The sequence below is a fragment of the Cynocephalus volans genome, chromosome 4, assembly GCF_027409185.1.
Source record: "Cynocephalus volans isolate mCynVol1 chromosome 4, mCynVol1.pri, whole genome shotgun sequence".
NCBI lineage: Eukaryota > Metazoa > Chordata > Mammalia > Dermoptera > Cynocephalidae > Cynocephalus > Cynocephalus volans.
In genome coordinates this window covers 153,299,231-153,315,721 of record NC_084463.1, presented here as the reverse complement: position 1 = coordinate 153,315,721, position 16,491 = coordinate 153,299,231, and the positions used below count along the sequence as shown (strand labels likewise).

The 16,491-nt window shown below is 37.9% G+C and overlaps 2 protein-coding genes across 2 annotated transcripts; both read left to right on the top strand.

Moving 5' to 3' along the window:
* Positions 1-842: 842 nt before the first annotated feature.
* Positions 843-1,790, top strand: LOC134375346 (olfactory receptor 5B17-like). The gene has a single exon (XM_063093713.1). It carries the CDS (start codon positions 846-848, stop codon positions 1,788-1,790), a length of 945 nt encoding a protein of 314 aa, XP_062949783.1. The 5' UTR covers positions 843-845.
* A 5,708-nt stretch (positions 1,791-7,498) lies between these two features.
* On the top strand, positions 7,499-8,449 carry LOC134375332 (olfactory receptor 5B17-like). The gene has a single exon (XM_063093685.1). It carries the CDS (start codon positions 7,502-7,504, stop codon positions 8,447-8,449), a length of 948 nt encoding a protein of 315 aa, XP_062949755.1. The 5' UTR covers positions 7,499-7,501.
* Positions 8,450-16,491: the final 8,042 nt, after the last annotated feature.

Sequence of the window (16,491 nt, the reverse complement as noted above, 5' to 3'; positions counted from 1 at the left end):
AAGTTAAGGCCAATGTCTCCCAAGAAATAAGTGGTAGGCTTTTAAGTTAATGCAAATGCACCTCTTTCCAGAGCCCAAGATTATTACCCAATGCTATACTTCCTTTTCAGAATTGGCTTTAATATTTGTACGTGACTCTAATGCTGAATTTATTCCTCTGTATCTATTATGCATTTATTTGTTAATTGCTCTACTATGAAAGCCCATGCATTATGCCTGGTATAATGAAGACAATGATTAAATGTAAATTGGGTAATATTACAATTAATTCAAATTTATTAACAGCATTTACATTCGGAACCATCCTGATTGTGTCTAAAGCTTGGCTCAGTATGTTAATACTTGGGTGATCTTGAATAAATTATTAAACCTTCTTGTTACCAAGTTACTTCATACATAAACAGGTACAATAACTAATCAACCTAATGGGGTTATGAAAGGATTAAATACACAGACAAAGTGTCTGGCATTTGACAACTATAGGAGTTTAAGCAGTTAGACTCAAAAGATCTTATTCGGCAGATAGATTTTTTTCCAGGTATGTGACCTTGAGGAACCCATTATCCCTTTCCTGTGACTCAGTTTACTCACATACAAAGTTAAGAAGTTGGAAAGATGATTCATGAAGACCTTTTCTTTTCAAATATCCATTACCATATAGGTAAGTTAACCACTAAATTGTGTTATGTCCATATATTGGATCTGGATAATAATGGGGGGAAAAACTATTGTTATAATAAAATAATGCTTATACATTTCTATTTCTGTGCAGCTCTTTTTTGTTCAAAATCTGTTCCTTTATCTCTCTTTGCTACAGAGCATCTCATGATTCTCAGATCACATCCATGGAGAATAACACAGAGGTGAGTGAATTCATCCTGCAAGGACTAACCAATGCCCCAAAACTGCAGGTTCCCCTCTTTATAATGTTCATGCTCATCTACCTCGTCACTCTGATTGGGAATCTGGGGATGATCATGTTGATCCTGCTGGATTCTCGGCTCCACTCTCCCATGTACTTTTTCCTCAGTAACCTGTCTCTGGTGGACTTTTGCTACTCATCAACTGTCACTCCAAAGGTTTTGGCTGGGCTGCTTATTGAAGACAAGGTCATCTCCTACAATGCATGTGCTGCTCAGATGTTCTTTTTTGCACTCTGTGCTACTGTGGAATGTTACCTCTTGGCTTTAATGGCCTATGACCGCTACGCAGCAGTGTGTAAACCCCTCCATTACACCACCATGATGACTGCAAGTGTGTGTGCTCGTCTGGCCATAGGCTGTTATGTCATTGGTTTTCTGAATGCTTCTATCCAAACTGGAGACACCTTCTGCCTCTCTTTCTGTGAGTCCAATGTGATCCATCACTTTTTCTGTGATGTTCCAGCAGTCATGACTCAGACTTGCTCTGAGAAGCACATTAGTGAGCTGATTCTTGTTCTTATTTCGAGCTTTAATGTCTTTTTTGCACTTTTTGTTATCTTGATTTCCTACCTGCTCATATTTATCACCATTTTGAAGATGCACTCAGGTGAGGGATATCAGAAGGCTTTATCTACCTGTGGCTCTCACCTCATTGCAGTTGCTTTATTCTATGGAACTGTTATCATCATGTACTTACAGCCCAGCTCCAGGCACTCCATGGACACAGACAAAATTGCATCTGTGTTCTATACTATGGTTATCCCCATGCTGAACCCTATGGTCTACAGCCTGAGGAGCAAGGAGGTCCATAGTGCATTCAAGAAGGTTGTAAAGAAGGCAAAACGTTCTCTAGGTTTACTCTTCTAATGATGTAGAATCCACAAAAAGCTATTTCATCCCTCTTAGATCTGCTCTGTGCAATAACTCATGTTTAACAAAACATTTTGTATATTTTTATTTAGTTAGTTGAGGTACACGTCTAAGCATCCCCAAATTAGAGAAGTATGATAATCATTTTTAATGAAGTTTAATAAAGTATGTGCTTTTTGTTGTCACATTTTATCCATATTAAATAATGTCTGCATTTTAATAAATTAATGTTTCAAAAATTGCTAAGTTATTTGGTTTAAGAAAGCTCGATCATGGGACAATTTACAAATAGTAAATAAGTATATTAGAATTAAACGGCAGAGATGATGAACTTTTTTTTTTTTTTTTTTTTTTACCTTAACCTTATAACTATCAAAGGGATCCAGATTGGAAAGGAAATAATAAAACTACTTCTATTTGCAGATGAAATGATCTTTAATATATAAAATCATAAGCAATCACTAAAAATCATTAGAACTCACAAATGAGTTCAGCAAAGTTTAAGGTATAGGATCAATATACAAAAAGCATTGGCATATGTATATACTAGAAATAAATCATCCGCAAATAAAATTAAGAGAATTCCACATACAAAATTCTCAAAAGTAAGATACAAAGAGAAAAAATAACAAAATAAATGCAGTGCTTAACTCTTAAAACTACAAAACATAGTTGAAAGTCATGAAAGAAAATCTGGGTAAGAAAAGACATTCCTTGTTCATGGATCAATGTTGGAGGCCAGCAGTACTCCCTAATTGATCTACAGATTCAATTCCCTCCCTGTCAAATCCCAGCTGGCTTTTTTGCTGATATTGGTAAGTCTATTCCAAAATTCATAAGAAAATTCATGAGAAAAAGAAAAACCAAAATAGTATTTAAAAAGAAGAAAAAAGTTGGAGTATTCTCACTGCAATTTCAATACTTACTGCACATGCTACAGTAATCAAGATAGTATGGTATTTCCTTAGCATAATGTCCTCCAGGTTCATCTATGCTGTCACAAATTACAGAATTTTCCATTTTTTGAGGCTGTACAGTATTCTTTTATGTATGTATACCACATTTTCTTCATCTATTCACCTCATGATGGACACCTAGGTTGCCTCCATATCTTGGCTATTGTGAATGGTGCTGCAATGAACATTGCACTGCAGTTATGTCGATGTGGTGGTGTGTGACCCAGAAGAAACAAGACCATCTCAGCCAGCAGCCAGGTGCAGGGAGGAGATTTCAACCTGTGTTAGAGCATGCACTGCCACAGTGATCCTCTGGTCAACGTCAGCTCTGTGTGGGCTATATATGAGAATAGTGTCTTCATGTGCACTGAGGGCAGCAGCCAAGTTCAGACTCTGTGGTCCTTCCCAGACACTGTCTACAAGATGCTGATCCAGAGATAGAAGACCTTAAATGTTTAGAAAGTGGACCACTGCACTCCCTACCTGGGGTATGTAGCTTTTGTACATCCTGGGAAAAAGAGATAGAAAATCCACGTGCAGACACGCCTACCTACCCATTACCAACAAGGGAGCTTGAGGGACCTTCAAGAATTCAGTTTCAGCCTCTCTAGTTCTCAGATGGGTGACCGTGTTCCAAAATGAGCTATTTGGTAAATGCACTGAACCACTCCCCAAGCGAGGAAGTGTCACTGCCACTAGCATACACACCCTCTGGCTGCAGCCACAGGGGCAGGAGAGTCTGGGCTGGGCAGCACACCACCTGATGGGGCTTCACAGGAGAAACAAACAAACAAACAAACAAATGAACAATCACAATAATACTTTAAACTTTTGGAAAAAAGGAGCAGAACTGTGGTTATTAGAGGTGGAAGGGTGAGAGGGAGGAGGAATGGCAAGAAACTAGTTAAGGGTCACAAAGATTGATTACGTTTAGTAAACATGAGTATATAATTATCCTGATTTGCTCACCACATATTGTACACGTGTATTGATATTCGATTCTGTACCCCCCAAATACATACAACAATTATCTTTCACTAAAAAAACTGTCAGGAAAAGAGAGAAAAAAACAAATATAAAATGGCTTAGAATTTGCCAAATTGAAGAAATTTAAGTTCTCTGTTTGTAGAATCACACCAATTTCTGAGTAATACAATTAATAGCAACAACAACAAAATTGTTGAGTTACATTGGTGTGAAAATGCAAAAATAAGAAACAGAAACTTTTTTAGATGACAGACAGAGAAACACACAAAGTAGTAATAACCATCCTGGTATCAGTCTTTTTATATGAAAAATAGAATAGAAGTCAGCAGACTTTCTTCAAAAATCTCAGGGAAAATAACCATTTGATTGGGAAGGTGAAATCAAGACATGATCAAATACACATAAAAAAGAAAACTTACAATGCACAGGTACAGAAGGATAGCAAAAGTGTTTCAATAAGAGGGAAGGGATGTAAATACATTAGACTGAGGAATCTGGAAGAAGGAACAGAGCACGTTTTGTTACTCTGCTTTTTGCTTTCTCTTTTCTTCCTGCTTTTCTGCAGCCAGGATGCTTTCTGTTCTACTTATCCTACTCTTTGGTAACAATAATGACACAGGATCTGCCTGTGCAAAGGAGAGATGCTTAATCTTGGGATATGCATTGAACGAGGTTCCACAGAAGCAGACCCAGGGTCAGTGATTTGAATTCAAATAGTTTATTTGGGAATTAATAGCAGAAGGCACTGGTAGGGTGGTGGAAAAGTGAGATAAGGAGAAGTCAGTACAGGATTTTGTTTGTGGGTAGGTAACATCTACAGACAACTGAGACTTGATTGTCCTGGGAACCATGTATAAACGATTCTCAGGTAACATCTGAAAGGTGAGGAGTCTGGGGAATGTTGGGTTCTACTTTTTCTCACATTTACTAATGGCTGCCCCAGAGGAATTAAATGGTTCACACATGCGCTGATCATATTCTTGCAGAAAAATAAGCCCTTAGTTCAAGAGTTGCAGACTGTTAATTTTTTTGAATACACATTGGTCATTAGAGAGACAGTGAGTGCCAAGAAGATATGGGTAAAACACCAATGGTGGCTGTTGCATGAGGGTAAATTGGAGGAGCAAAGAAACCCTCTGGCTACAGATTTGAACAAAATTTTCAGATTGACTCACTAAGATTAAGTTAGATCCTAATCTTTATCTCTCTGACAACTACACTATATTTGCCTGTTCATTGTAACTCAGGAAGGGAAAATAGAGATATTATTTATCAATCTCCTAAAATTTCTAGTGGCCTAGTAACTCATTATATTACCTAAAACAATAAAAAGGTGAAAAAACAAAATAAATAAAAACACAGCATATAGGATATAAAATAAATTTCTAGAGATATATTTCAAATAACAAAAATCACAATAAATGTAAATTAAACTCACTCTCTATACATGTAAATGTCACCTTGATTTAAAAAATGAGGGGAAAAGGTATGACATCAAGTAGTGCAAATGCATGTGTCTGCTATACAACATACAACACTATGCCCTGCACACAGTTTAATTGCTTCTTCTGTAAATAAGTGAGATGAATAGAAACAATTGTCCTCACTGGGACCCTGTTCCCCAGAGGGCTCCATGCCCATTCAATTTTCTCCTGGTTCCTATTCATTAGGCTCTGAAATGCCTATTGTGACCTCACATAACATTATTTTAAAGAGATCAGACTCAGAGCAGAGCCTCTGGCCATCATTTATTGAAACATGTGCTGATACTTTCATTACATAGCAATCTCTCCCATAACTGAGTATATGCAGTGAGTCTTGGAACCTTTTAATTAGCACCTGAGAGAGTTTCTCAAATATTATTTATGTATTCTTCCAGGGATAAATCTTTTTAAATTTATTTTATTAAGAATATTCAAGAGATACAAAGCTAATTGTCACCCCTCGTGCCCATGATGTGAGGGCCAGATTCATACTGGGGGCATACCCATTACCAGAAATTACTTTTGTACCCTGTCCCCACCCAATTATTCCCCAACCTCCCTCCCCCTCCCTCTCTCCCCCCAACTCTGCTTTGTAGCCCTAGGAATGTTCTCAGGGATAAATTTTTGATTTCAGACATACAATTCAAGATTTAATTTCCCTCATTTCAAGAAGTAAGGTAAGCTTTTATATTCAATATACACTTTTAGTGAGAAATGTAATTTATGTAGAACAGTAGAGCAGTTACATCTTCTGTGAGTTTTTGAGCTCAGATATGACTGGACAGTTTTTCTCGATCCTTGACATGGGTCTAAGATTCAAGTGCAAAAACATTTTATTCAGGCAATAGTGCAGTGATATTTATGAAATGGTGTGATGCTTTCCTTAATAGAATAAGCAAAACCCTAGGATAGGTGATGCTCTTTTTAAAAAATTATCTTTCTTTATACATATTTATGGGGTACAGAGTTGACTATCAGAATTTGTGTACAGTATGTGATGGTCAAATCAATAGTATTAGCATGTTCATCATTAAAAATCACGTTACATTTTGTGTGCCTTACCCAATTACTCCCTATCCCCCCTTCCCCTCCGTGTTTCCCACATCTAGAAACTTTAAGTCTGTTCTCTCCTGAACATTCAATGTTTTAATATAGTCTTTCTTTCTTTCTTTGTATCTTAGTTCCCACTCATGAGTGAGGACCTGCAGTGTTTCTATTTCTGTGCTTTGCTTATTTCACTTAACTTAATTTTCTCAAAGCTCATCCATGTTGCTGCAAATGATAGAATTTCATTCTTTTTTATGGCTGAGTGGTATTCTGTTGTGTATATATACCACAATTTCCTTATCCAGTTGTCCACTGATGGGCATTTAATTTGGTTCTATATCTTGGCTATTGTAAACAGAGCTGTGATGAACATGGGAGTGCAGGTATTTCTTTAACACGATGATTTCCGTTCCTTTGTGTATATACCTATGAGTGGGACTGCTGTGTCCTATGGTAGTTCTATCTGTAGTTGTTTGAGAAACCTCTATACTGTTTTCCATAACGACTGGACTAATTTACAGTCCCATCAACAGTGTAGAAGAGTTCCCTTTTCTAATGATCATCTATACACTCATTACGATTGTGCTTAACACCCACATTGTGCTTTCTTAAAACATTATCTCATTTAGCTCAATAATAATCCCTTAAGCAGATCCCCACACCACATTGATTTTATTGATGAATAAAATGAGGCTCAGAGAACATAGTTTAGGACCAGTACCTTCCAGGTAGTAAATAGTAGGGCTTACATGTAAATGAAAATATACCTCTTTCCAGATTCTGTTTTTGGAATAATAATTAATCAACCTAATGGAGTTGATGAGAGGATTAAATAAATATATTCATATAAAGCACCTAGTACGTGAGAACTATACAAGCATGAAACGGTTAGAAGACCAAAAGATCTAATTTGGAAGATGGATTTATTCCAAGCATGTAGACTTGACTTATTAGCCTTTTCTGCAACTCTGTTTACTCATACACAAAATTAAGACGTTGGGAAGGTGATCTGTGAAGTGTCTTCCTGCTAGGTCTATTACTGTACAGATAGTTATCTATTAAATTATGTTTATCGTGTCCACACTTTAGATCTGGAGAATAGTGAAGAATTAGTTCTTGCTATAATGAAATAATGCATCTACATTGTAATTTCTTTGCAACTCTGTTTTGTTCATGACTCTGTTTCTTTATCTCTCTTTGCTACAGAGCATCTCATGATTCTCAGATCACATCCATGGAGAATAAAACGAAGGTGAGTGAATTCATCCTGCAAGGACTAACCAGTGCCCAAGAACTGCAGGTTCCCCTCTTTATAATGTTCATGCTCATCTACCTCGTCACTCTGATTGGGAATCTGGGGATGATCATGTTGATCCTGCTGGATTCTCGGCTCCACTCTCCCATGTACTTTTTCCTCAGTAACCTGTCTCTGGTGGACTTTTGCTACTCATCAACTGTCACTCCACAGGTTTTGGGTGGGCTGCTTATTGAAGACAAGGTCATCTCCTACAATGCGTGTGCTGCTCAGATGTTCTTTTTTACATTCTTGGGTACTGTGGAATGTTATCTCTTGGCTTTAATGGCCTATGACCGCTACGCAGCAGTGTGTAAACCCCTCCATTACACCACCATGATGACTGCAAGTGTGTGTGCTCATCTGGCCATAGGCTGTTATGTCGTTGGTTTTCTGAATGCTTCTATCCAAACTGGAGACACCTTCTGCCTCTCTTTCTGTATGTCCAGTGTGATCCATCACATTTTCTGTGATGTTCCAGCAGTCATGACTCTGACTTGCTCTGGGAAGCACATTAGTGAGCTGATCCTTCTTCTTATTTCAAGCTTTGACGTCTTTTTTGCACTTTTTGTTATCTTGATTTCCTACCTGCTCATATTTATCACCATTTTGAAGATGCACTCAGGTGAGGGATATCAGAAGGCTTTATCTACCTGTGGCTCTCACCTCATTGCAGTTTCCTTATTCTATGGAACTGTTATCATCATGTACTTACAGCCCGGCTCCGGTCACTCCATGGACACAGGCAAAATTGCATCTGCGTTCTTCTATACTATGGTTATCCCCATGCTGAACCCTATAGTCTACAGCCCGAGAAACAAGGAGGTCAACAGTGTGTTCAAGGAGGTTATAGAAAAGGCAAAACATTCTCTAGGTTTGGTATTTTAATGACGTAGAATCCACAAAAAGTTATTTCATACTTCTTACATCTATCGGCTCTGTGCAATAAGTCAAATAGAACATAACATTTTGTATAATTTTATTTAGTTAGTTGAGGTAAAGTTTTAAGTATCCCTAAATTAGAGAACTATGATAATCATTTTTAATGAGCTTTAATAAAGTATGTGCTTTTTGTTTTCACATTTTATCCAGATATAAATTATTTCTGCATTTTAATGAATTAATTTTTCAAACATTACTGAGTTATTTGCTATCAGAAAGCTTGTTCATGGGACAATTTGCAAACAGTAAATAGCTGCATTAGAATTAAAAGACAGGGATGATTAACTCATTTTTGTCCTTAACTTTATGGCTACCAGAGAGATCCAGACTGGAAAGGAAATAATAAAACTACCTCTAATTGCAGATGGCATGATCTTTAATAGAAAAATTCATAAGCTATAACTAAAAATCATTACAACTCATAAATGAGTTCAGCAAAGTTTAAGATATAAATCAGTATACAAAAAGCAGTGTTTATTTGTATATACCAGAAATAAATCATCTGAAAATAAAATTAAGAGAATTCCATGTACAAAATTATCAAAAATAAGATACATAGAGAAAAAATAACAAAACAAATGCAGTGCTTAACTCTTAAAACTACTAAACATAGTTGAAAGTCATGAAAGAAAATCTAAGTAAGAAAAGACATTCCTTGTTTATGGATCAATGTTGGAAAGCTGGCAATACTACCTAAATGATCTGCAGATCCAGTTCTCTCCCTGTCAGATCCCAGATGGATTCGTTGCTGAAATTTATAAGCATATTCCAAAATTCATAAGAAAATTCATGAGACCAAGAAAAACCAAAACAATACTTAAAAAGAAGAGCAAAGTTGGAGTGCTCTCACTGCAATTTCAATACTTATTACATATGCTACAGTAATCAAGAAAGTATGGTATTTCCTTAGCATAATGTCCTACAGGTTCATCTATGCTGTCACAAATTACAGAATTTTCCCTTTTTAAGGCTGTACAGTATTCTGTTGTGTATGTATACCACATTTTCTTTATCTAATCACCTCATGATGGACACCTAGGTTGCCTCCATATCTTGGCTATTGTGAATGGTGCTGCGATGAACATTACACTGCAGTTATGTCGATGTGGTGGTGTGTGACCCAGAAGAAACAAGACCATCTCAGCCAGCAGCCAGGTGCAGGGAGGAGATTTCAACCTGTGTTAGAGCATGCACTGCCACAGTGATCCTCTGGTCAATGTCAGCTCTGTGTGGGCTGTATATGAGAATAGTGTCTTCATGTGCACTGAGGGCAGCAGCCAAGTTCAGACCCTATGGTCCTTCCCAGACACTGTCTACAAGATGCTGGTCCAGAGATAGACGACCTTAAATGTTCAGAAAGTGAACCACTGCACTCCCTACCTGGGGTATGTAGCTTTTGTACATGCTGGAAAAAAGAGATAGAAAGGCCACTTGCAAACACTCCTACCCCTCCCCTCCCCATTACCAGAATGAATTCACATTCACCCTCTCTGGTTCTCAGATGGGTGACCATGTTGAGCTATTTGGTAAAAGCACTGAATCATTCCCAAGTGAGGATGTGTCACTGCCACTAGCATGCACACCCACTGGCTGCAGCCACAGGGGCAGGAGAGTCTGGGCTGGGCAGCACACCACCTGATGGGGCCACACAGGATCCAGAAGCCCTTCCCATGTCTTCCAAAATCTGATTCATTGTGTTTTGAGCCAACCCTAACAGGCACCTTGAGATGTGTTCCTTCTGCTGTGCTCCTTTCCTTCCTGGTTCTCAGCAGGCTTTTCTGAGGTCCAGGAAGTCCACACTATGCACAGAGCCTGGTGCATAGAGCCCTGGCCCAGCCCCTCCTCTCATACCTGCCTCCAAGCACTGGCTTTGAGAAAGTCCAGAAGCTACTGCCTTATCCCCTAGTTGACTGACAAAGCACTTTAGTATATGTGTTTTTAAAAGAAAAAGACTCTTGTCCTTTAGGACCTATAGTTACATTTCTCAAGTCAGACAGATGTTAGATTCCCAGCCATGCCCAGGACATCCTGTCTCTCCTGACTCAACTCTGGCCCTTGTGTGAGTGTAGTTGGGACAACCTGAGTGGGTGTGGCTGGGGTACCCTGTGCCCTTTGACTGTTTCTTCCTCTCCGCATTCATGCTCTCTGTGAGTCATGAGCCAAGAATGGCTAGCTGAGCAGGCTGGTGCCAGGCTGGTGCCAGGCTAGTGCAAGTTATTTTCTTTTGAACATTTGTCTTGCTCAGTGGTTTGCTTTGACTTATTTGTGCATCCTGTGAAAAATAACAGTGCCTCATGTCACTAGCATAGCATAAAAAATGGAATAAGTGAATGTGGTCCTTAGGAGATGCTGCACTCAACAGCAACCAGACAGCCCAGGGCAGAGACAATGGCAGAAGGCCTGGGGTAGGCTGGACTCCCAGATCCCTCCTCTCTACACCTGAGATCATCCAGGCTGCCAGAGACATGGTCCCAGGTCCATTTCCCCTCCTGTCCCCTCCTCTCCTGGTCTAGTTTCCTGTATTTTTAGGGTGTACCTGCGATGCTGGTCCTAGAGACCTTCAGCAGCAGAATGGCACTTCCCATTTTTGCTGCTATTCACTCTCAGCACTAAACTCCTCCCCTCCCCAACACACACATACTCAGCTTTTTATAACATCCCCCTGCTGTACAAAGGCCTGGCCACTCCTCCTGTATAATTGGCAAGAGGCCTAAAGCTTGCTGAGAGCAGAAGTAGGAGAGGAGCAGCAACTGGCAGTAGAACCTGCATTGTTGTGCAGGTGCTGCCATCACCACCACACCTCCACCTGCATGTGGCTTCCATCTCCTCCCACTTACAGTTAGGCCCTCACTGTCTCCAAAGTTCCACAGAGGTTTCCATGGAAACATTAGAAGCTGGGCGATCTATATCCACCTTGAATAATCTGGGAAGTAACTCAGCTATCTGTCCTGTTAAGTAAGCCCTGCCTGTATCTTAGGGAAGTGATTTTATGTTGCACATCTGGTTTGAGCCCCCAGCACTACTGGACATTTGGGTTAATGGTCATGCCCTGCATATTTCTGAGCAGAGCAGTGATGGTGGCCAGCTGGGCAGAGCATCCTTGTTTGGGCTAGGAAAGCTTTACCTTCTCTGAGTGCCTCCAAGAGACACATGGTCTATGGTGCTGGGAGACCATATCCAGGAGTGGTCAATTTTAGGTCTTCCACTCTGTCCACCCCCAATCTTTTGTAGACCTCACCTTTTCCCAAGAACTTCTAGATGGAAGTCAGAAAGAGGTTCCAGGAAACAGATAAATGGACAGACCCCATCACCCATTTCTTGCTCCTCAGCAGCACTCCAACCAGCTCCACCACCAGCCCCAATGGCTCCTGATCCTAATGAAAGTGTCTCTGGTTGCACTGAATGGAGCTCTCAAACTGGTCTTGCACTTGGTGAATAAATATCGTTGTTCTTTCTATACTTATATTCAAATTTGTTGTTGTTCTTTGTAAACATGTATTTAAATTTGTTTAATATACTAATATATCGTTATGTATTTGCTACATATGATTAATTTATTTACATGTATACTTGTGTGTGTATGTATATATATATATATATATATATATATATATATATAGTCTGCATAATCCTACTTCTATTAAACAAATTTAATTTGTTTGATATTCTTCCAATGGCAGCAGCAACAACAAAACAATCTAAGTAGAGATGGCTTCCCTGAAAATTCTACAAATCTTTAAGGAAAATGTAGCACAGTTCTACAGAAAGTCTTCCAGAATACAAAAGATAAGGGCCTGATTTCCAAATCATTTTATATGGCTAGACTTTTCCTGATGCCAAGAGCAGTTAAAGACTTTGCAAGAAAAGAAAACCACAGACCAGTATTCCTCATGAACCTTATCACAATAAATCTTATTAGATGGTGCTGGGAAAACTGGATGGCCACATGCAGAAAAATAAAACTAGACTCTTATTTCTCATCAGTTACAAAAATCAATTCAAAATGTAAGACCCAAAACTACAAAACTACCAGAAGAAAAATCAGGGAAACAATTGATAACATTGGTCCGAGCAAAGATTTTTGGGGTAAGACCTCAAAAGCACAAGCAACAGAAGCAAAAATAAATATATGGTATCACGTCAAACTAAAAAGCATCTGCACAGCAAAAGAAACAGTCAACAGAGTGAAGAGACAACCTACAGATCGGGAGAAAATATTTGCAAACTATGCATCTGACAAGGGATTAATATCCAGAAATATATAAGGAACTCAAATAACTCATAGCAAAGAAACAAATAATTGGGTTAAAACATTGGCAAAAGATCTCAATCGACATTTGTTAAAAGATGACATACAAAGGCCAACAGACATATGAATGAATGTTCAACATCATTAATCATAAGGGAAATGCAATAAAAACCACAATGAGCCAGACAGAATGGCTATTATGAAAAAGATAAAAAGTAACAAGTGCTGGTGAGGATGTGGAGAAAGGGGAACTCTAATATACTGTTGGTGGGACTGTAAATTAGTACAGCCATTATGGAAAACAGTATGGAAGTTCCTCAAAAAATTAGAAATGGAACTCCCATATGATCCAGCAATTCCACTACTGTGAATATATCCAAAGGAAATGAATTAATATGTCTAAGAAATATCTGCACATCCATGTTTTTTGCACCACTATTCATAATAACCAAGATATGGAATCAACCTAGGTGTCCATCTAGTCCTAGTTTTCTGAGTGTATTATCATGAAGGCATGAAAGATTTTTTTTGGCTATGAATATTCATGAGATACACAGCTGATTATCACCCCTCGTGCCCAAGATGTGAAGATCATATTCATACTGGCAGTATGCCTATTAACACAAATTGAGATTGTACCATGTCCCCACCAAATTAATCCCTGACCTCCTTCCCACTCTCCCTTTCTCTCACCCCATTTTGCAACCCTAGGTATGCTCTCTCCCTCTGCAAGTCCAATGCATCACTGTGGTCTCTCTTTCCTTCCTTCCTTCTCTCTTAGCTCCCATTTATGAGTGAGTACATGTGGTATTTATCCCTCTGTGCTTTGCTTATTTCACTCAACAAAAGTTTCTCCAAATTCATCCACGTTGTTTCAAATGGGACAATTTTCATTCTTTTTTATGGCAGAATAATATTCTACGGCAGAATAATATTCCACAGTTTCCTTATCCAATCATCCATTGATGGACATTCAGGTTGGTTCCATGTCTTGGATATTGTAAACAGAGCTGCAATGAACATGGGAGAGCAGTTATACCTTTGACATGGTGATTTCCATTCCTCTGGGTATATCCCCAGAACTGGGATTGCTGGATCATATGGGAGATGTATCTGTAGTTGTTTGAGAAACCTCCATACTGTTTTCCATAGTTGTTGTACTGATTTACTGTCCAAACAACAGTGCAGGAGCATTCCCTTCTCTCTATACCTTCACCAGCATTTGTTATTAACCATCTTTTCAATTACAGCCAGTCTAACTGAGATGAGGTGGTATCTCAATGTAGTTTTAATTTGCATTTCCCTGATGACTAGTGATGTTGAGCATTTTTCATGTACCTCTTGGCCATTTGTATGTCTTCCTTTGAAAAATGTCTATTCAGCTCCTTTGCCCATTTTTTAATTAATTTTTTTTAACTGTGTAATTGCTTGAGTTCCTTGTATATTATGGATATTAATTCTTCGTTGGATGCATAGTTAGCAAAAATTTTCCCACTCTGTAGGTTGTTGTTTCACTCTGTTATTTCCTTTGCTGTGCAGAAGCTTTTCAGTTTGATATAGTACCATTTGTTTATTTTTTATTTTGCTGTTTGTGCTTTCGGGCTCATGTTCATAAAATCTGTGCCCACACCTAGTTCCTGAGGTGTTTCAGCTATATTTTCCCTTAGTAATTTTACAGTTTCAGGTCTTATACTTAAGTCTTTAATCTATTTTGAGTTGATTTTAGTGTATGGTGAGAGGTGCATATCTAGTTTCATTCTTCTGCATATGGATATTCAATTTTCCCAGCACCACTTTTTGAAGAGGCAATCTTTTCCCCAATGTAGATTTCTGTTGCCTTTGTCTGATATCAGATAGCTATAAGCCTGAGGAGTGATTTCTGAGTTCTCAGTTCTGCTCCACTGGTTTCAGTGTTTGTTTATATGCCAGTACCATGCTGTTTTGGTTACAGTAGCTTTGTAGTATAATTCAAAGGCAGGTAGTGTTAAGCATGAAAGACTTTTCCAAACAGTTTTCTGAATTAATGAATGAGATATTCTTGTGGATTTTTTCTTCTTTCTGTTAAGGGATGTACTACATTGCCAGTTTTTCAATTTTGAACCACTGTTGCATTCCTGGGATAAATCCTGTTAGTCATAGTTTACAGCCATTTTAAAATGCTGATGGAATTGGTTCATTGCATCTATAATCATGAGAGATATTGGTCTGCAGTTTTCCTTTCTTCGATGTTATTTCATTTTGATTTTTTTTAGTTTTTCTTTTTCAAATGATGGATAAAATTGTAGGCTGGTTACCCAGATTTGATCATTACACATTGCATACATTTATCAAAATATCACATGTACTGTGTAAGTATATACAATTATTATTATGTATCAATTTTTAAATATAATGAATGAATGAATGAATTTTTAAAAATGATATTTATTTATTTTGTACATGAGTTTTGATTCATTCATTTTATTTAGTCATTGTGGAATGACTAAATCTAGCTAATTAACACACTCAATACTTCACATAGTTATCACTTTTGTGGTGAGAACTCTCTTAGCATTTTTCAAGAATATAATAAATTGTTGTTAACTATAGTTACCAGGTTGCACAATAGATGTCTTGAACTTATTTCTTCTACCAAACTGAAATTTTGTATCCTTTGACAAACATGTCCCCAGCTACCCCTAACCTCCCCAGTCCCTAGTAACCACCATTCTACTCTCTACTTCTATGAAATTTAATTTTTAGGTGCTGCAGAAGAGTGAGATCATCCAGTATTTGTCTCACTGTGCCTGGCTTATTTAACATAGCATGATGTTTTCCAGGTTCATCCCCATTACCACAAATAACAGGATTTCCTTCTTTTTCATTGGCTGAATAGTTTCCATTGTGAATATATATGTGTGTGTATATATATGTGTGTATATACTGCATATTATTACCTACTCATTTGTTGACAAACACTTGTTAATTCCATATCTTAGCTATTGTGAATAATTCTGCAATAAACATGGGAAAGCAGATATCTCTTTAATGTATTGATTTCATTCCCTTTGAATATATACCCAGGACAGACAATCCCCAACTTAAAATGGTACAACCTAGAATTTTTCAACCTTACGATGGTGTAAAAGCAGTACACATTCAGAAGAAACCATACTTCAGACAATATTCAATAAATTACATAAGACATTCAACAGTTTATTTTACAATTGTGTTAGACTATTTTGCCCAACTGTAGGCTAACGTAAGTGTTCTGAGCATGTTTAAGGTAGCGTAAGCTAAGCCGTGATATTTGGTAGGTTAGGTGTATTAAAAGTATTTTCAACTTAAGATATTTTCAACTTAGGATGAGTGTATCAGGATGTAACTACATCATAGATCAAGGAGCATCTGTAGTGAGATACTGAGTCACATGGTAATTTTACTTTTAATTTTCTGAGGAGGAATTCTATACTGTTGTCCGTAATGGCTGGACTAATTCACATTTGTCTCATTTTGGTATGAGGGTAATGCCGACCTCAAAGAATGAGGAAGCGTTTCCTCTTCTTTGTTTTCTGGAATAATTTGAAAACTTGTGTTTAAATGTTTGGTAGAATTCACCAGTGAAAACATCTGTTCCTGGGCTTTACCTTTTGGGGGAGGTTATATATTATTGATACAATTTTTTTTACTTGTTATCAGTCTCTTCGGTTTTCTTTTTCTTCAGTTTTGCTAGTTTGTGCATTTCTATGAGTTTGCCTAA